Source organism: Carcharhinus amblyrhynchos, chromosome 14, assembly GCF_965287045.1.
Source record: "Carcharhinus amblyrhynchos chromosome 14, sCarAmb.v2.hapA, whole genome shotgun sequence".
NCBI classification, from domain to species: Eukaryota; Metazoa; Chordata; class Chondrichthyes; order Carcharhiniformes; family Carcharhinidae; genus Carcharhinus; species Carcharhinus amblyrhynchos.
Genome location: NC_137337.1, coordinates 21,846,801 through 21,868,017, shown reverse-complemented (window position 1 = coordinate 21,868,017; position 21,217 = coordinate 21,846,801). Strand labels below are relative to the sequence as shown.

The 21,217-nt window shown below is 42.8% G+C and overlaps 1 protein-coding gene across 2 annotated transcripts in view; it reads right to left on the bottom strand.

The window, feature by feature from the left end:
- Window positions 1-21,217, bottom strand: part of LOC145352483 (voltage-gated delayed rectifier potassium channel KCNH5) — a 302,642-nt gene that overhangs the window by 244,499 nt on the left and 36,926 nt on the right. For both annotated transcript variants that reach the window (XM_080202395.1, XM_080202397.1), the window contains exon 2: window positions 18,266-18,389. In XM_080202395.1, the coding sequence (XP_080058521.1) occupies window positions 18,266-18,389 (124 nt within the window). The remainder of the gene's footprint in view (window positions 1-18,265; window positions 18,390-21,217) is intronic.

The window sequence follows — 21,217 nt, the reverse complement described above, 5'->3', positions numbered from 1 at the left end:
GGAGTTAAAATCCAGTATATGGAAACCAATTAAATGTACAGATTTTATCAGCTTGAGTCTTTATATGTTAAAATTGCCATAGATTAAACTGCTTGCTTCTTTGTGAATTCTGATATGATTGTTCATGATCTTTCCAACTAACAATGCCTTAATCATCAATGTAACAGGGAGAGGTGAGAAGTGATGGCATTTATTTCAATGGTTTTAAATGGCTAGCCATTATCACCTCGTCTTTGAATTAATTGCAATACGTCATCAACTGCAAATGTAATCTATTAATTTTGGTTTAAAAAATGAAATCAGCCTTATTTCATAGCTGTGCTTAATTTCAGATGCATTGTTAATAATGTCAGCAGTTTTGTTAAACGGTGACTTCTTTCAAAATGCAGGTTACGGTTCATTGCTTGTACAGCAGGCTTTTCATCACTTTAAGTATAGGTGGTTAAAAAGCATCACACACATCTTACAATGGTTGCTTTCAACGTATGACTGTAGAGCGACCTCCATGCTTAAGAAAGATCAGTATACTGATCTCTAACTGACCCACGCTGTTGTATTCTCACTGACAAATTTACATCTGAAAAGTCCAGAACAAGGTTATACCTGACTACAAGATCCTTTCCTTTATTTTCAGTCTCCCACAATCTCACACTACCCTACCTCCGGCCATATGTCACACATTATGAGCAGCACAGTGGCACAATGGTTAGCACTGCTGCCTCACAGTACCAGGGACCTGGGTTCGATTCCCAGCTTGGGTCATGGTCTGTGCAGAGTCTGCATGTTCTCCCTGTGTCTGTGTGGGTTTCCTCCAGGTGCTCTAGTTTCCCTCCCACAATCTGAAAGACATGCTGACTGGCTATGCTAAATTTTCCCCCAGTGTAGCTGGACAGGAGCCAGAGCGTAGTGACTAGAAGATTTTCACAATAACTTATCTGCAGTGTTAATGTAGCCTACTTGTGACACTAATAAACTAAAAAAAAATCTCTGTTCTTCAGTTAACAGGTGTTTTTCATTTTTGACACCACCATTAGATGATGCTATCCAGAGGCACTTTGCTATTGTCTTGTGGAACTCTTCCAAAACAAATTCACTTTTTAGCCTTCATTCTGTATTCACAAGCTTCATAGAAGCCATATCTTTGACCATGGCTTTGGTTTGTTCCTAAATGGCTGTCATCCTATAGTCCTTTGCTTCCTCCTGGTTTCTACTTCTCTTCCTGATAAAACTCTGAGAAATATAACAATGAATGTCGCTTACAGAATTTATGTATTTTCATAGAATCCCTAATGTACAGGAGGCCATTCAGCCCAACGAGTCTACACCGAAAACAATCGCACCCAGACCCTATCCGCACAACTCTACTTATTTACCTACTAACACTAAGGGGCAATTTAGCATGGCCAATCAACATAACCCGTGCATCTTTGGAGTATGGGAGGAAACTGGAGCACCCAGAGGGAACACATGCAGACGCAGGGAGAGAGTGCAAACTCCACACAGACAGTGATCCAAGCCGGGAATCGAACCCGGATCCCTGGCACTGCGAGGCAGCAGTGCTAACTATGTCCCACTGTGCTTGGCATGTCAGGAGTATGTGTTTCCAAATCCTCAAAGTGAATGTCCCAATTTAAATAATTCCAGCAGCAAGCTTTTTGTGGGTTTAAAATAAAGAAGGTTATTTATTTTCACATGCTTACCCTGGATGCTTAAATTTACTTGTCTCACATACATGAGCACCGTCACAATGACTAGATACAGATGGTAAAACAATACAATTACAATGATAAAAACAGAAAATGCTGGAAAAACACAGCAGGACTGGCAGCATCTGTGGAGAGGTAAATTCTGTTTTTGTATTAGATTTCCAGCATCTGCAACATTTTTCTTTTATAGTATGTGACATCAACGTACCTTTAAGAGTTTTTTTAAAATCATGTTTTCTGCAATTGTAAGCAGGCCTTTTTGGAGTTCTTTTTTCCCCTCATTGTTGCCAGACTGTCTACCAGAAGTCCTTTCATTGCTACTTAAATGGGGCTTGTTTATTTTTTCTCTGGACCTTTTATGATCCTGCATTGTTCAGAGGAAGGTTATATGTTTTGGATAGTTTTTTTTCCTTCCAAGTGAATTTAAGGTTTGTTTTTCTGTTTTGGCTAGCAGCAGTTTAGTTTGGAAGGGATATCAAGCTGAAAAAGAAGGGTTTCTCACTCTCCCTGGTTTTGGAAATTCTGCTGGTTAGCTGAAAGCAAGGATTCTTGCCTTCCTGGAGTAGAGAATCTGCTGTTGGTGGCTTGACCAGAATCTCTCCCTGGTGTCTAAGTAGCTGTTCGACTCCAAACTTGTATGTGTGTTCCTCAAGAGAACTGCAGCATTCATCCAAAGAACCTAGTCCCAGAATCACATGAGCATTAGTCTTTGCTGTGTTAAACCTGTGGAACGGGTTTTCCTTTGTCTATGGAAAGTTTTGTTTCTTTTGAACATTTTGTTATATGAAATATTTGTTAATGATCATACATTATCATGGTTGTTTTGTCTTTTTGTTTGTAATTGATAAAGGTTATTGCTAATGATCTTTCTATACATTCTTAAATGTATTCTTAAATAAACTTTGTTTGAGAAAAGCTCCCTAATAGGTCATCTGAATCATACCTGAGGTGAAACATATCATGCTTATCCTAGCCTCACTCAAAATGCAAAACCTATGATCCAGGTGGGCTTTATAAAACACTTTGGAGTTTCTGAGCTGAATTATAACAAATACAGCTGCAATGCACGATTGTCACAGTCTCTTTTGTGGCAGGCCTTCAGTTTCTTAGATGAGTCAATGCTTTAGTTGAAGTGAAGGGCTTGTAAAGCAGAGAATTCCCAGTTAGCTGTGAGGCTTCTTATGGATAAATTTCCAGGAGGCCGGTTCTCAGGCAGACTCATAGTTGGAGCAATTTATGTGTGTGGTCAGCAGGGAACCTTCTCCCACTTTCAACGTTTTGCCATTTATTGTCTTGGCTGCTTAGGTGGCCTGCAGCTAGCTGGTTTGATAGCTTTCTGATGGAACTCTATCCGTGGAACAGCTTCTTGCCGTTAGCTTAAAAGCAAAGGTGGCTGTCTCATCATGTGACCTTCACCAGTTCAAAGTCCTTTTCCAAATAAGGTCATTAAGTCCATTGTTATTCCTGAATTGTGGCTTTCACGTCCTGAGAGTCTGAGACAGCCAGTGTCTTTGAATCTGAATGACCCATTCAATGTAAAATTACCTTTTTGAATTAGTTTCAGGAAAAGGCAAAGGGCAGGATTTTACAGTCTTGCTCACCCCAAAACCATTAAATCCTGTCCGAGGTCAACGGACCTTTCCATTGTCCGCCCCTCACCTGCTCCGATTCCCATGGCGGGGGGTGGTAAAATTCCAGCCATGCAGTCCTTTTGTTCCTTCTGGAGACAGGGTATTTTAATCTGCAAAAAAGGTCAGGTGATCCTTGGGGGGGGTCATCTCTTTGCAACCTTTTGTGGTCAGTTTCAAATGCTGGGATTTTTCCAGTCCTCCCCACTCCAGGGATTATCTCTTGTGATGTCATTTTACCCTTGGGTGATAGCATGGAGATTAATGATTCAAACTGTGGACTCAAAAGTCGACTCGTCTTCTTCGCTGTTCCTCTGAGACCAAACACATCCTCCTGTTTCAGGCATCTGAGGTCTCCTCTCCCCACTTTGGCTTATTAATTGTAGGTTTGTCTTGTCACCTCACTGACTGGCAAAATGCTCGGAATGTCCTCCTCCTAAAATGAATTCCATCACTTTCGCAATGAAAAGAGATTCCACTCCCAAATTATGTGTGACAATGTCAACACAAGTGTAATTATAAAAACAGCTTTCGTCGACATTCATAAAAAGTAATTTCATGTTCTTATGTCTGGCAACTCACTCAGCTGACGAACAATGGTGGAAAATGCAGAGTACAGCATACAATTAAATCACATTTACAACTGAATAACACGTAATTACTGGACAAAAAGCAGTGCTGTAGAACTGAAAAGAAACAGAGCAAATTCTGAACATTCAGATGTGGTTGTAATTAATCCTACCAGCTTCTCCCCACAGGTGCTGCCTGACATGCTGAGCATTTTGAGGATTTTTTGTTCTTATTTGAAATTTGCTGAGACTTGTCACAATGTATTCATCTGTTGGGAATGAGCTCTCTTTGAATTCTTCAAGGAACAAATTAATATCAACAGATGGTTTGTGAGTATCAATATGTTATTCTGCTCCTGCGGATAATGGCCCCACTGAGAGCTGCCCAAGCAATAGCGGAAGAAGACTACAGGAAGAAAGAAAGCCTTCACTAGAGCAACCTTCGAGAAGTATCTTAAAGGGCACATCTCTGCCTTGGTAGAGCAGTAAATGTACTCCCACTCTGAACGGATCTAGCCTTCCCCACCCTGCACAATTTCACCATCCATAGGAGGATGCACGTGGACATTCCTAAGAAGCCATTTCGCTTTGGAAACAAACCATAGGATTATAGCATTGTTAAAGTGCAGAAGGAGGCCACTCAGTCCATTGTGTCTCCGCCATCACTCCGAATGTGCAATTCCCCCTGTGCCATTCTCCCGCCTTCTCCCTGTAACTCCTGCACATTCTTCCTTTTTAGAAAACAGTCTAGTTGCCTTCTGAACACTTCAATTGCACCTTCCTTCACCACACTCTCAGGCAGCACATTCCAGGACTTAACCAATTGCTGTGTGAAAATGCTTTTTTTCTCACATAATTTTTGCTTCTTTTGCCAAATACTTTAAATCTGTGCCCTCTTGTCGTTTACGAGTGGGGACAGTTTCCCCCCACTTAGTCTGTCCAGACGCCTCATGATTTGAATATCTCTGCCAAATCACTTTTCAGCCTTCTTTTCCCCTAGGAAAGCAGTCCTAACTTCTCGAATCTATCTTCATAACTGAAGTTCCTCATCCCTGGAACCATTCTCATTAACCTTTCATGCAGTCTCTCTAGTGTCTTCATATTTTTCCTAAACTGCCACAATACTTCAGCTGAGGCGAAATTGGTTTATTATACAAGTTCAACATAACCTTCTTGCTCTTGGACTTTATGCCCCTATTAATAAAGTCTCGGATACGTATGCTTCATTAACTGCTCTTTCAACCTGTCCTGCTACCTTCAATGACTTATGGACATATACACCTGATTCCCTTCTGCTCTTGGACCTCCTTTAGAATTGTAACCTTTATTTTATATTGTTCTTCCTATCAAAATTAATCACTTTACATTTCTCCCCATTGAACTTCATCTGCCAGCTGTCTGGTCCTTCTAACAACCTGTCTATGTCCTTTTGAAGTTCAATGCTTATCTCCTCACAGTTCATAAAATTGAAAGTGTAAATACATGAAGCAGTAAACAATTTGGGGGAAAGTATAGTGGATTTGGACAAATGCAATGCCTTTTTTAAAGAGCTGGCTGGCACAGGTACAATGACCCACTATCTGTGCTGTATAAATCAATGATATCCATGGAGAAGATCATTAGCGTGGGTGAAAGTCAGAGGATTTATTCACCAACTGCCCGTAGGACATCAGGATACAACTGATCACTAAAGTCCATTCTTTTCTTTAATCCAGATATCCATTTTAACTCCAAGGTAAGGAAAGTGGAAGCAGTACAAAATGCATTTACAGGCCCAGGTATCAGGCCGAGGGTATTTTAACTTCTGGGCTTCATCTGCACACTACCAGTCAGCTAGCTGCTTGGAACAAGGGGAAAATAGCAGCTGACTGGTGGGGAGGGAGGGAAAAATAGTCCAGATGGCTACAAGCAGTCAGACAGCACCAGAGGAAGATGGGCCAGCAAGCAGATAAGCCTTGGGGAAGAACTTTAGCGGTGTTTTGCAGCAAAGAATGAAACTGTCCAGGGCTTTATTTGGTCTTTCTAGACCCACCAGAGAAAGCTTTTCATTCACCTTGAAAAGCATCCTTCAACTTCCCACTCTGGCACGAGCTATAATCCAATCAAGGTTACTGATTTATGTTCATTTACAGTATGTGGGTGTTACTGTCAAGGCCATTATTTATTGGCAATCTCTTGTTATGAGCTGTGGGCTTGCTAGACTACAGTACGAGTCATCTGTTGTAAGGGTTTGTTCAGTAAGTCTCACAAAGAGGTTCAAAACTTAAAAGATTAAGTCAGTGGTATTTATCGGTAACACATAACTATTTACATATGTACGGAGTATAGCCCAGACTAGAAGCTAACTTCATGCTAACTGCTACTTGAGTCTTGCTATACAACTCTTCTTTCCTGTCTACTTTCATGGGTCTCTCTACATTACACTTGTATCATTGATTCATACAATGCAGATATTGGCTCATTGTACCTAGGTATTCTATTAATCCCAATCCACTACACTTTCCCCATAGCCAGAATTGCTTCCTGCTTCATGTATTTACACCATTCAGGTATAATGAACTGTGAGGAGGTTAGTGTAGAACTTCAAAAGGACATAGACAAATTGTTGGAAGGGACAGATAGCTCAGTGGGGAGAAATATAAAGTGTTTAATTTTAATAAAAAGAACAATATAAGATAAAGGGTACAATTCTAAAGAGAGTCCAACAGCAGAAAGAACTGGGTTTTTATGTACATAAGACATCAAATTGTTCTCCTATCCCACACTGACCTTAGCTATGCCGAGCACCCTATCTTTCCACCCTTATATTACACCTCCCATGTAAGTGCAGTCTTGAATCACACAAAAAAGCCAGACTAGATAAGGAAAACTGGTTGATTTCCCTAAAGAGCATTAGTGAACATTTGGGTTTTTGTGACAATCCTACAGTTTCATGGTTAATTTTACTAATGCAGGTTTTCATTTCCAGATATGTAAATCTGAATCTAAATTCCCAAGCTGCCATGGTGGGATTTGCCCAGACTCCTTGAATGCCAACCCAGTAATACTATCTTTCTGCTCCTGTAGATTGATGTAATGGGATTTCAGTTTGCATCAATTTATACAGTTCCCATCTGCTTCTGGCAGGTGCCTCAGCCACTGAAATGGAATGAACAGTGAAAATGCTGGCTAACTGTAAGTGAATGCTCCACTTTAAAGATCGCCACATTCTAAGTCAATGGGATAGGTTAAAAATGATGTGGAGTTGCCGGCATTGGACTGGGGTAAACACAGTAAGAAGTCTGACAAATAAATCGGTTGGACTTAAACCTGGTGTTGTCAGACTTCTTACATAGGTTAAAAATGTCAGGGATGATTCTCCCAGATAGCTGCTTTTGTGGCACAGAGGGCCAGGACACTCAAGTGGAGGCTGTTTCACAGGCTCCCCAGGTGTCAGGGTTTCTATCAGCTCCACACCAGAAATCGGTGCAGAGCTGCATAAATTATTTAAATAACAATTTCAATATATTTTAAATATCATTCACATGCTCGGGACTGAAATCTCTGGGCCCACTCACGTTTCCCCCACCCCGCCCCCCCACATCACACACCCCTAAACCCCCCCCAACCCACCCACTACCCACTCACCCCCACCGAGGTGCTTCACTCCAGCAGAGTTTACTATAGTTCCCCACTTGCGGGGAGCTGGTGGCTGACGTTCCCCCCCCCCCCCCCGCAGGAGTGAAGGGAGGCCATTGAGACCCCCCCGCAGAGGGTTGGGCACCAGGGTGGAGTGTTGCCCCTGGGGCATTGCCACCCTGGCAGTGCCAGCCCGGGCTCTCTAGCACTGTCCAAGGGACAAAGTAGCAATGCTCAGGAGGCAGTGCCAAGGGGGCGGGGCCTCTGGGGGGAGATTGGAGGGGTTGGGGGTTTCCTTCTGCCACTCTCCACTCAGGATCAGTGACAGAGGGAGGGAGGCCAGCGAGTGGGCGGGGGGGAGTGGGCAGCCTGCTGGGGGAGGTCAGGGTTTCGGGGGGTGGTGGGGTGCAGTTGGGACTGCGGGGGCAGGGGAGATAAGGGCTGTGGAGGGACATTGAGGTGGACTGGGGGAGATGGGGATGGTGTTGAGGCTGACCCAGACACGTTCGGGGGGGCCAGCGATCAGGGGGTGGGGGGGGGGAGGCGGTCAGAGTGCCAGCAATGCAAGAGTTGCAGGCCATCAATAGAGCTGACTGGCAATTAGGAGACCAGCACTGCAGAGCCACTGCGCATGTACCGATTTTTGCATTGACAGATTGGCACATGCGCAGTGGGTCACTCAGAGCTATGCTGCGGGCCTCTCCAGTGTAAATAGGCCCCGTCCACTGAATTTCAGTGTGATTCACGTTAATGCACTCCGCAGTGCCTGGAGTGTGGGAGATTGATTTTGAAAGAAAAAAGAAGTGGTATTTACTCCAGTTTTTACACAAATTTGACACTTAGAATTTTTGGGGGAGAATCGCCTCCGGCATCCACAATCTATCTACTTTTCCACTACCTTCAACTAAAGGACTAATTCTTTAATCCAGTAGCCATCCTAGAACATTACAACATCTCAGATCTTTGTCCTAAAAGCCAATGCCAATAATCATCATTCGACTGTATAAATTACCTCAAAAGTGAATCCTTTCCTTCTGACTGTATAAATTGCAGAGCACAACACAAGTGAGCAATCTCCTTTCCTACAACAAACTCCAAAGTGGACAGAATCTAGTCAGGTCTTCACTGACCCAATGCATTCCACGTCTGTCCAAATGTCCCTTTCCTTCTCCTAGTCTAGTGTTTATCTTAAATGCAAACAGTGGGCAATGTTATGAGAGACAGTTGGCTGCTCTTGTTCCACGACAGGCTTCTACGATTGAGATGACCTTCCATCTTTGGCAGCTAACTCCCAGGTCAGAGCTAAATCATTAGACGAATCATTCTCCAAAATTCATTTCACATACAAAAAAGCCAAGGCGTTGGAGCTACTGAGATTAAACTTTAACAAAAATAACTGAATAGCACTAACCAAGACAGAGATATTACCCCGTACTCTTCTATGAAGTAATAATCCAAGCTTACATGTGCAGTAGAAAGTATGGGCAAGAATTTCTTCTGTATAAGTGGCAATTAAATTTGATATCCACCAAAGCGTGAACAATGTCAACTCTCACATTTTATGGCAATCTACAATTTAACCTCGGAGCTGAATCTTTGAGGCTATGTTTACAACTTAGGCTTACAGTAATTCACCACATTACCTCTTGGCTATTGTTCCGTTATCACAGAGGAGTGATCCTGTTGTTTAATCACAGGGTTGCTGAACCATACAAAGAAAGTAGATTTCCCTCATTATGTCCCAGACAGAGCAATAAACTGAGAGTCTTCTTTGAGTTCTACCCCAGGTAGTTGAATTGTTTCAGCAAAAGCAATGGATTCTAATATGGTTCATAATTTAATTTCAGAATATTGTACTGCAAGTATGCAATTCTCTGCAATGGCTTGTTGCATTTATTCTTTGCAGTTCAGGTTACTTTGGCCGCTCTATAAACATTATAGCCCACAAAAGGACCATGCTGATTTCTATGTATTACTATGATCATTTTATTTTATAAACCTCACCAGGATAAAGCAATGAATGCCATCAGCAATTAAACTGATTGCTAAAAGAAACTTAGCACATAAGACCATAAGACATAGGGGCAGAATTAGGCCACTTGGCCCATTGAATCTACTCCACCATTCAATCATAACTGATATTTTTCTCATCCCCATTCTCCTGCCTTTTCCTCACAACCTCTGATCCCCTTATTAATCAAGGACCTATCTATCTCTGTCTTAAAGACGCTCAATGACCTAGCCTCCACAGCCTTCTGCGGCAAAGAGTTCCACAGATTCACCATTCTCTGACTGAAGAAATTCCTCCTCATCTTTGTTCTGAAGGATCGTTCCTTTAGGCTGAGGTTGTGCCCTCTGGTTCTAGTTTTTCCAGTAGTGGAAACATCCTCTCCATGTCCACGCTATCCTGGCCTCGCAGTATCCTGTGAGTTTCAATAAGATCCCCCCCCTCATCCTTCTAAACTGTAACAAGCACAGATTAAACAAAACCTATTTCTTCCAATTTCTAGTGCAATATCTCTCAAAGTACAAACAAGGTCCCCTTTTTACTCCAAGAACGTGTACAGGCAAGACTTTCCTGGTGACCTGCTTCAATTATACACTAATGATCTAGATGAAGGAACTGAAGGCATTGTGGCTAAGTTCGCAGATATACAAAGGGACAGGTAGTATTGAGGAGGTGGGGAAGCTGCAGAAGGACTTGAACAGTTTAGGAGAGTGGGCAAAGAAGTGGCAGATGGAATACAATGTGGGAAAGTGTGACACTTTGCACTTTGGTAGGAAGAATAAAGGCATAGGCTGTGTTGGGGAAAGAATTAGAAATTGGAAGTGCAAAGGGACTTGGGAGTCCTTGTTCAGGATTCTCTTAAGATTAACTTGCAGATTGACCTGATAGTTAGAAAGGCAAATGCAATGTTAACATTCATTTAGCGAGGACTAGAATACAAAAGCAGGAATGTACTGCTTTATAAGGCTCTGGTCAAACCACATTTGGAATATTGTGAGCAATTTTGAGCCCCATATCTAAGGAAGGATGTGTTGGCCTTGGAGACGGTCCAAAGGAATTTCACAAGAATGATCCCGGGAATGAAAATCTTGATGTGTGAGGAGCATTTAAGGACTCTGGGTTTGTACCCAATGGAGTTTTGAAGGATGAGGGGGGGGATTTCATTGATACTTACAGAATACTAAAAGGTCTGGATAGAGTGAACATGGGGACGATGTTTCCATTAGTTGGAGAGACTAGGATTCGAGGGCACAACCTCAGAATAAAGGAACGACTCTTTAGAACGGAGATGAGGAATTTCTTTGGCCAGAATCTGCGGAATTTATTGCCACAGAAGGCTGTGGAGGCCAGGTCATTGAGTATACTTAATATAGATAGATAGATAGATCCTTGATTGGTAAAGGAATCAAAGGTTATGGGGAAAAGGTGGGAGAATGGAGTTGAGAAACTTATCAGTCATGATTTAATGATGGAGCAGGCTTGATGGGCCGAATGGTCTAATTCTGCTCCTATATCTTATGGTCTTCTGGTCAAAATTAAGTAGCAGCACAATATGGCATAAGGATGCTAGATCAGTGCAAAAGAATAAGGAATTTGTGAAGGAAATTACTGACTATTAATTACAGTTCTCTGTACTTTCATATAAGTTTTGTGTCATTCTTCTACTACCTGAAGGAAAACATTAAAATCAATAGTTGTAGCTAATTATGTGCACTTAAGCTAGTATTGCTGCTGTTACTTAAACTTAAAAATAATGGTTTAAGAGGAAGGAAAATTCATTTATTGAATCAGTCTCTTACTTTTAACTGATTCAAAAATGATCCTGGAAATAATTTCAATAACTTAAGCATTTATTTTCTCTGCGTACACACAACAGTGACATCTGAGACAAGGACATAGCAAAGGAAAAAGCTTCAGCAAAGTGCCAGTAACTCAAGTAATGAGATTGTGTTATAGTAAGTAAATATAAACTGCGTGTTTATCACCCTTTCAATGTTCAAACTAAAAATCAGCTTCAGAAAACATGAGTTAATGGCAACTGCATAAGCTTGTATATTGTATTTAAAAAGTGATTTGTTCAAGGAATGTGAAAATTGCAGGCAAGGTCAGCCCTTGTCCATCCCTAATTGCCTCAAAAGGATAGTGGTGAGTATGATATTCTCAATATTATTTGACGAACGCAGAATATACAACTGAGTCTGTAGGGGCCTGTAAAACTCAGCCTTCATTGAGACACATTTTACTGATGGCTTACATATTTATTGAAGCTGTACAAGAAAGACTAAATCATGCTATGTTACATCACTTTCTGTGGTGATGTATACAGTTTCTGAGGAGAATATTAGCTACAATTAACCAATTACACCACATCTCCTCACAAGTATTTGATTTCCATTCCTATCATGCAAAGACTAAACAAACCATAACTTCATATTCTGGTGTGTTGCAGTTCTGGATCTTGTTTTCCTCTCTTAAATCCTCTTTTTTTGCCGCCCTTCCTCTTAGAAATGCATGGTGGCACAGTGGTTAACACTGCTGCCTCACAGCTCTAAGGACCTAGCTTCGATCCCAACCTCGGGTCACTGTCTGTGTGGAGTTTCTACATTCTCTCCATGTTTGTGTGGGCTTCCTCCAGATGCTCTGGTTTCCTCCCACATTCCAAAGATGTGCAGGTTAGGTGGATTGATCATGCTAAATTTCCCCTTGGTGTTCCAAGATGTGTAGGTTAGGGGGATTTGCGGGGCAAATATGTGGGGCTATGGAGATAGGGCCTGGGTGGGATGCTCAGTTGGAAAATTGGTGCATGCTCGATGGTCCGAATGGCCTCCTTCTGCATGGTAGGAATTCTATGATTCCATATCCACAGTGGCAGTTTCACGAGTCTATCAGGATCGGTTCTTTTCTCTTTCTGTAGGGGGTTGGAGGTTTTGAGTCCTACGATTGGTCTCTCAGACTCCACTGAATAGGAGATGGATTGATAGCTGGCTCAGGTTCCCCAGTCAGGTTGCCATCTGGATTGTGGATGAATACAGCATCTCTAGCCAGTTAGTTTGGGTGGATGAGTGCTTCCACAGTGCAGCAGGCTGTATAGGATAACAGGAGAATTTGCTTGCTCCCCTGCAATTCACTCACCATTCTGTCTTGGAACTACATCGTCGTTCCTTCACTGTCACCGGGTTAAAATCCTGGAACTCCCTCCCCAGCAGCACAATGGATGTTGCTGCAGCTCATTGACAGCAGCGGTTCAAGAAGGCAGCTCACTCCCACCTTCTCAGGGGGCAATTAGAGATGGGCAATTTAAAAAATTGCTGGCCTCACTGGTGACGTTCACATTTCATGATAGGATAAAAGAAAATAGTGCAAATCTGTTCCACCTTACGATAACATTGTCTGCTTGGATGTGATGAATCATGTATGTAGTGTCTGTTCAACCACTTGTCCATAGCCAGCTTGTCCTTGGCTCCAAACTGGCTCTCCCGGTGGGGGATCCAGCAGGCTGCATGCCTTGTGATGTTTATCGTTGTTTCACATCCGGCTGGAATGTAATGTTTCCTCCTTCTCTCACACTTCGTCCAAGCCATCAGCATGTAGTTGTGGTCTGAGTGTGTGCGTGTATGTGTGTGAGAGTAGAAAGTTCAGTTCATAAGAACATAAGAACATAAGAAATAGGAGCAGGAGTAGGCCATCTGGCCCTTCGAGCCTGCCCCGCCATTCAATAAGATCATGGCTGATCTGTCGTGGCTCAGTTCCACTTTCCCGCCCTCTCCCCATAACCCTTAATCCCCTCTCTTATCAAAAACCCATCAACCCGCTTCTTAAAAATATTTAGCGAGGCAGCCTCCACCACTTCAACGGGCAGAGAATTCCAGAGATTCACCACCCTTTGAGTGAAGAAGTTCCTCCTCAACTCCGTTCTGAACTGCCCCCCCTTTATCTTGAGGCTGTGCCCCCTAGTCCTACTGTCTTTTTTGAGCGGGAAGAGTCTTTCCACCTCTATCCTATCCATCCCATTCATCATCTTATACGTCTCAATGAGATCTCCCCTCATTCTTCTAAACTCTAACGAGTACAAGCCTAGTTTATTCAGCCTCTCCTCATAGCTCAACCCCCTCAACTCCGGTATCAGCCTAGTAAACCTCCTCTGCACTCCCTCCAAGGCCAAAATATCCTTGCGCAGGTGCGGCGCCCAAAACTGCACACAGTACTCCAGCTGCGGCCTCACCAATGCCCTATACAGCTGCAGCAAGACCTCCCTACTTTTATATTCAATCCCCCTCGCTATGAAGGCCAGCATCCCATTCGCCTTCCTGACCACCTCAGTTCTCAGTCTCCTTCTCAAGAAGCTCATATTTTGGGGCAGAGTTGAACAATAGTCCTGAAGTGCAAGTTGAATATCACCTTTCTTCGTTAGCAATACTTTCACTGTACGCATTCCTCTTTCAATTTTATCATTGGCTTGAGGGTAGCATGGAAAAATCACGTCATGAACTCTTTAAAATATTCATTGGCAAACTGGGGCTTCTTGTCTGAGATTACAAGATCTGGGATCTATCTCCTTCAGCTGTTTCAACAGTGTGATCCTGCAGTTGCTTCACTTTTATCCATCCGGACTGGTAGACCACTACCATGAGGACCATCCTGCCTCTGTGTTTAAAGAGGTCTGCCCCAAGACATTCCCATGGTTTTGAAAGGGAGGAAGATGACATCAACTGTTCTCATATCTGCTGGTGATGAATAATGCATGTAACACGGCTGGATTTAGACCCTTTCAGCGACTGTGAGAGACCTGCCTACCAAATGGAATATCTTAATGTGGCTGACATTTTGTGGTACTTTAAGTATCCTCAGATCAGTCGTTGAGGATGTCGTGTCTCAGAATTCTCAGAATGACCACTGTAGCGGCACAGATGAGTAAATCATCATCTACACTGAGGTGTCCTTTCTGTTTATGGTGCTGTCTGAGAATGGGATTGTGTGGCATGTATGTTGGCCACCCTTTGACACAGTACTCTTGGACCTGGGCACGTTGTTCATCAGATTTCTATGTATCTCTGATTTGAGTTGTTGCTGGTAGAATTGTGGTTGTGGATGATGCAAGGGCTAGATCACTTTGTCCAAGATACGGGACAAAACATTTGCCATGTTCTTCTGCTTTCCTGGAAAATTCTCTGGCTTTGCATCAAACAACATCGTCCTCATGGCAAATTATTGTACTCAGGAAGGCATTTTTAATTGCTAATTCCTTAGAATTTAAGAGCATCACAAAAGACTTGTGATGTGTCTCTATCTTGAAGTAGAAATCAAGAACATGATCCATGAACTCCTCACAAGCCCACGCAGCAGCTAGTACTTCTTCTTTATCACTGCATACCTCTGTTTAGTCTCCATAATAAATGGTCGATGTTTCCCATTCATCAGTCCCTGAAAGATTACAGCTCCCAGTCCTGTAGAAGATGCAGTAGCAGTAATGACAGTCAGTATCTCTGGATCACAGTGAACAAAATATCAGGTGATATCAGCATCTCTTTGATTTTCTCAAAGCACCTCTGTCATGCTTCCTCCCAGTAATATTCACCTGATGAAGGAACAGTGCTCCAAAAGCTCATGATTCCAAATAAACCTGTTGGACTTTAACCTGGTGTTGTGAGACTTCTTACTGTGCCCACCCCAGTCCAATGCTGACATCTCCACATCAATGCTTCCACACAGCATCAGGCATTGCCCTATCAGAACAGCTGACATTCATGACAGCTAGGTTAGGCAGGAGCTTTCCAACCTGGTTTATCATTTCCATGAATTTCTGGAACTCAGTCACGTACCAAGGAGCTGGAAACTCCTTGATTGCTCTTGTCTTCTGTAGATGAACTCTGACACCTGATGCATTCACAATACGTCCAAAGAACTTGACAGTCAGCTGCGAAAATTTGCATTTATTGTTAAGTGAAAGTTCTGCATCTTCTAGTGTTGCAGTATAGCTCCAGACTCATGTCTGGACAGCCATGTTCTGTCTGAGTGGATCCATCAATCCAGATGTCATTTATGTGACATGCGACTGCACCCAGTCCTTCTTGAGTGCTGGACATTCTCCCATGGATGATTTCTGGTGCTGACATGATGCTGAAAGGTAATCTGTTAAAACAAAACCTCCTGAACAGTGGGTGTCATGAAAGTTGTGAGCAACTTCGACTTTTCATCAAGGAGTAGTTGCCAAAAATCACCATTTAAATCAGGCTTCACAAAGAATTAACTCTTTCACAATTTAGATAAACTCTCGTCCACAGATGGTATAGGATGAATTTCACAATTTGCCTCTTCAATCAGCTGCGTAAAAACCTGAGCAAGTTCTGATAGATCTGTTGGGTTTTGATACTGGGACTGCCCCCAAGGACCAGTTTGCTGGTTCTGTCAAAGGTAAAATAACTTATTCCTTCAACACTGAGTCAATTTCCTTTTTCACTTTTGGCAAAAGTGGCTGAGGAACTAATCTGGGTGTGTAAAGGCACGCTGACTTAATTTTTAGATATACACTGCCATTCTACTGCCCCGCCCACCACGGGAATCGGAGCGGGAGAGGGGCAGACGATGGGAAGGTCCGTTGATCTCAGGCGGAATTTTCCGATCTCGGGTCGAGTGATGCTGTATTATCCTGCCCATAAAGTCACCAGGTATTTGGCGTCAGCTTTCCCAGTCCTGTGGAGGATGTTGGAATGATCTCAGCTTCTCAGTTCCTCTACTCTGCAAATCAGATGCAAGTCGATACAAATCTTCCTGTTCAAGAGTGAGCAACTCTGGTCTTGAATTCAATACAGTATTGAGCTATAACTTTTGAGTTCCCCAGTGTCGTTACGATGCTCCAGACAATCCCTCTCGAACTTTATAGATAAGAGTTTCCATGGCAAATGCCCAGAAGCACAGACTTCCTCTGGACAATTGCCCTGCTCTGAGAACCATCCGAAAATGTGATTTAAAATCGCAAACTTCTGATGGTTCTGACAAGGTTATACCAATACTTATCCAGAAGATGTCAGAAGAGTTAAAATCTCTCCTAATTTCTGGGTAACTATTGTAAAGACCCAGACAGACCCTCCCGCAGAACTTCCTCCTCACACCTCAACCACGCATTTAAGGCTGAGATGAGGAGGAATTTCTTCTCTCAGAAGGTTAAAGAACAAAGAACATCCCAGCACGGGAAACAGGCCCTTCGGCCCAACGAGCCCACGCCGCCGCATCTTCCCACACCTACCCTGCCCTGTGTGTATGTGAGTGGAACCCCTAATGTAGCCAGATTCAGGGGAGAATAGTGTCAATTTGGTACACCAATCAGCCTAAGAGCACATCTTTGGGGCGTGGGAGGAAACCGGAGCGCCCGGAGGAAACCCACGCAACCACAGGGAGAATGCGCAAACTCCCACAGACACAGGCCCAAATCCATGTATCTGCACAGCTAGCAGTGCTAGTCACCGAGCTGTTGCGGCGCCCGTCTACCGGTCCAGGATCAAGCACGCACACCAACACGAAGTACTAGGCCACTCCCGGAACCTCCAAGAGCAGCCCACGCACGACCCACCGTGTGCATGCCCCTCGTTTGACAACAAGGTGGACCGACCCTGTGGAATAAAAAGACAATACGTTAACATATAATACTACATTCCCGGTGTCGTCCCGAGGCTCTGACCCTATTTAATACCCTCTACTATAATCCTCCATCCTTGCTTCGCTCATGTGTCTGTTGTGAGGTTGTGGGTTGTGAGTCTTTGGGACTCCTTGTCAGAGAGAGCTGTGGGGCAGAGCCCTTATATATTTTTAAAGCTGAGATAGATAGATTCTTGATCAGTAAGGTAATCAAAGATTACGAGGAAAGGGCAGGAAAGTGGACGTGAGGAATATTGAATCAGCCATGAACCTATTGAATTGCGGAGCAGGCTCGAGGGGTTGAAAATGGCCTACTCCTGTTCCTATTCCTAGTGGATGGCATGGTAGCACAATGGTCAGCACTGCCACTTCACACTGCCAGGGACCCAGGTTCAATTCCCAGCTTGGGTCACTGTCTGTGTGGAGTTTGCATGTTCTCCCCATGTCTGCATGGGTTTCCTCTGGATATTCTGGTTTCCTCTCATATTCTGAAAGATATGTTCGTTAGATGCATTGACCTGAACGGGCACACTGGCCTGTGGCGACTAGGGGAATTTCACAATAACTTCATCACAATGTTAATGTAAGTCTTACTTGTGACTAATAAATAAACTTTATTTCTTATAGTTTTATGGTCATATAGTTTACCACCCCTCCATAATATTACTATTATATGACTTTCAGGGATTTGCCAAGTGGAAAACATTTAAATGCATTTGCCCTTTAAAGCTGCCACAGTAGCAGCAGCACCAAGAGGCTGATAAAATAACAATATAAAGTCAAGAATGTGGGCCTGTAGCATTGAATTGAGGATGCCTCCAATGAAAACATATGGAGCAGGTGTAGGAATAGGCAATTTGACCCATCAAACCTGTTCCACCATTTGATAGCATCATGGTTTTGTGTCCATTGACAGCTCTCAAGTCATTTTGCTGATGATTGTCCAGTCTGGCTTTCAGATTCACCACGTGAAAATATCTTATGCATGATCCCATCAGCTTGCTTCCATTAAAAGTAATAATCTGAGCCAAACATTCATAAGCCATACACCATTGTTGAGTGCAATTGTGCCATAAGTAAACCAGTAAAAAATATTCCATTTACCTGCAGGTACTGCTTTTCTGCATTACTTCAGCCCGATGGTATCCAGACAACTTGCAAAATCCATCATTACTGTAAACTACTGGCCAGTCTACAATCTGAGCATTTCCAAGTAAGAAGCTTGTCTCTACAAAGGTAAGCAAAGAATAACAAGTTAAAATAGGACAGTGTGGTATGCTGTGCAGTAACGTATATGAGGGCTACATTTGGATGTAGACATATTGTAGATATTTGTGGAAGCACCATAAAATTATTATTCACATGTGTAAAATAAGAGCCACAATATTATTATGTGAACTTCAAATTTGATCATGTCATTTTTCTTCTTAACACAGGTCCACGCTCTACTTCACTGAGTTAGCGGCAACCAAAACATGTTTTTTCCACAATATGTAAAGGTATAGTCGAATTCTCTGGCTGCGCTGGTCTAAAAGCCAGATTTTCCCACCTGACTGTCAATGGGCCTCCACATTGTCTGCAACCCACCCGCTACAATTGTAGTGGCAGGCTGGGTGGGAGAATTCCAACCATAGAGTCAATGCAGACAATAGTCATCTACTAAACTGGCAGTGATAGAGTAACCTAATTTTTGATGTATACCTTTCCCTTTCTCAACAAATTAACCAAATGCAGAAAAGGTGTAGTTAGTGTAACGTTTTATTGATGTAGCACCATCTCAATAGGGACTTCCACCTAGTGCGCAAAACACAGTCTACAAACATCCCTGCTAAGCAAATAACATACATACAAGTTCTGATTAGCAGTAATCTGCTCTAGACGTGTTCAAGTGCTATAGTTATTATGCTCTCTAATAGCAGGATAATTTGGTAATAACATGGTGTAAAATTGGGCCAAGGAAAATCAAGAGATTCTGTTGAATCGTTGCTGTTGTTTTAACTGTTGTTCCCCTGTTGATAAATTCAATGACAGTCTCAAAAAAGAAAATCTTTTGTTAGGGCCAGCAACAATATCAGAATGAACCAAAACACTGTGGCTGGCACTCAATCACCTCACCCGTTAGAATCGGTGCAGGTAAGGGTCTGACAACAGAAATCTCCATTGACCGTGGGCGAGAATTTCCAGTTTCGTCCGAGCGAGGCTGTAAAATCCCGCTTTTTATGTTAAATCTCTCAGTACTGAGTATTTCCTCAATAGCTACTCCACAGCCAGCCTGGCAAAGGGAACAGAGATCTTTATTCAGTCTACTCACTCCACCCTCCAAACATACCCACTCAGGGCGGTTCCCAACAGCTCATCCCACACCCCAGGTAACCTGATCCATTCCCTTAAAGGGACAGTGCCCCAATGTACTGGCACTTTACAGCAATGTTTTGTTTAAACACAATCACCGTTAGAATGTCAGAAATGCGGCAAACAATTTGCAACATCCCAGAGAAACACAATGTGATAATTGTCAGGTAACCTGCTTAGTGATATTAGTTGAGAAATAAATATTGTCCAAGACACCCGACTGAACTCCACTATCGAAAAGAATTGCAAAGTGTTATTGGGCAATAATTTGCTGTAGGAGTTATTCTAGCAAAGTCACTAGATAGACTTGCCCATCCCTTTCAATCTCAGCAATATTTTGCACCACAGCTTGCTGCGAATGTGAACTGAAAACACAAAGGAAACCAAGTGTCTAGGACCTGAGGAAACCGCTGTGCCACCCACAACTCCATGTGAATTCAGGCCTTAACCTCAAAGCCAAGTTCTTCCGTATTCTCAAACTAATAAACTCCACCGGTGGAATTTTCCAGTCTCATCCAATCCCACCCCTCTGCTGGCAGGAATGGAGAATTTATGGCTCACCAAAACTCCATTCACTGCAGTGGAACCAGAAAATCCCAGCTGCGGACAAGATCAGAAGTTTTCGATGCACAGGTTTCTCTATTTAATACTAACATTAATGATGTCTAAGATAGAGCAACTTAAATGGGTAACATCCATATATCCACCCAAGGGCAACACTTCAATATCATGTATCCCTGCAGTGATGTGAATATTCTTGCCCTGGTAGTCATCTTGGAGGCAGGAAAGACATTTGGTCAAATTGTGTGGGATTTTCTATTCCCATGTCCTCAGAGGTGGGGGAGGGGGTTAGATTTTCATCGTTACTGTCTGGGTGTTATGCACCACTTGAGCAGAGCACAACAAGGTAAACCTAACAGGGAGAAATGTGTGTCACTAACACAATCTATTTAATTCTCCTTCCATGAAAACTAGATGGCATAGAAGAATACCATATTTCATGGCCTTCGATGGCCCATTCAAATTCCTCTACTCATGGTCAACAATTACAAAAAGCACCATCGCTACATTCCTTCAAAAAGAGTTAGGGATAAGGAATAAGGATATGCTCCCCCCACTTTCCAAGCCCTGAGCCGCAGTTCTCCTTCTGATTAGAGAATTCCCGGCATCGCATACAAACCTGAACTCCAAGAAAACTGAAGCACAAGATTCAGTCTGCACAAATCTTTGTCTGCCACCCAGAATGGCCCAACTATAACCCTCCACAATACCTTCCAAACTATCAAAAAAATTAAGCCAATCCCTCTGTTCCTGACAACAGAGTTGAGTTGTTTGTCTAATAAATCTATAGCAGTTGAGTTAGCATGCTGACAACCACATCATTTATTTTGTGAACAGTTCTTTCAGTTTTATTAGCATTGGGTCAATAATTGAAAGAATAAGCAATAAATTAATAGCACTAGTTATGACTGAATAGCATACATTCTGGCAAGATTTTCTGCACAAACGGATGGTGTAAGGTTTCGGCATTCATCTTTGTCTACTTCATAAACATAAATGTCTCCCTTCAATATTCTTGGCATAAGTCCAATTTCAGGCCATGAGCACTGTAAAGTTGGCATTGCAAACTTCAAGCATAGTGTTAAGGCTGGTCGCAGCAGTAGTCAATTCTGTGAATGGTGGGTAGCCACCCCACTACACCTC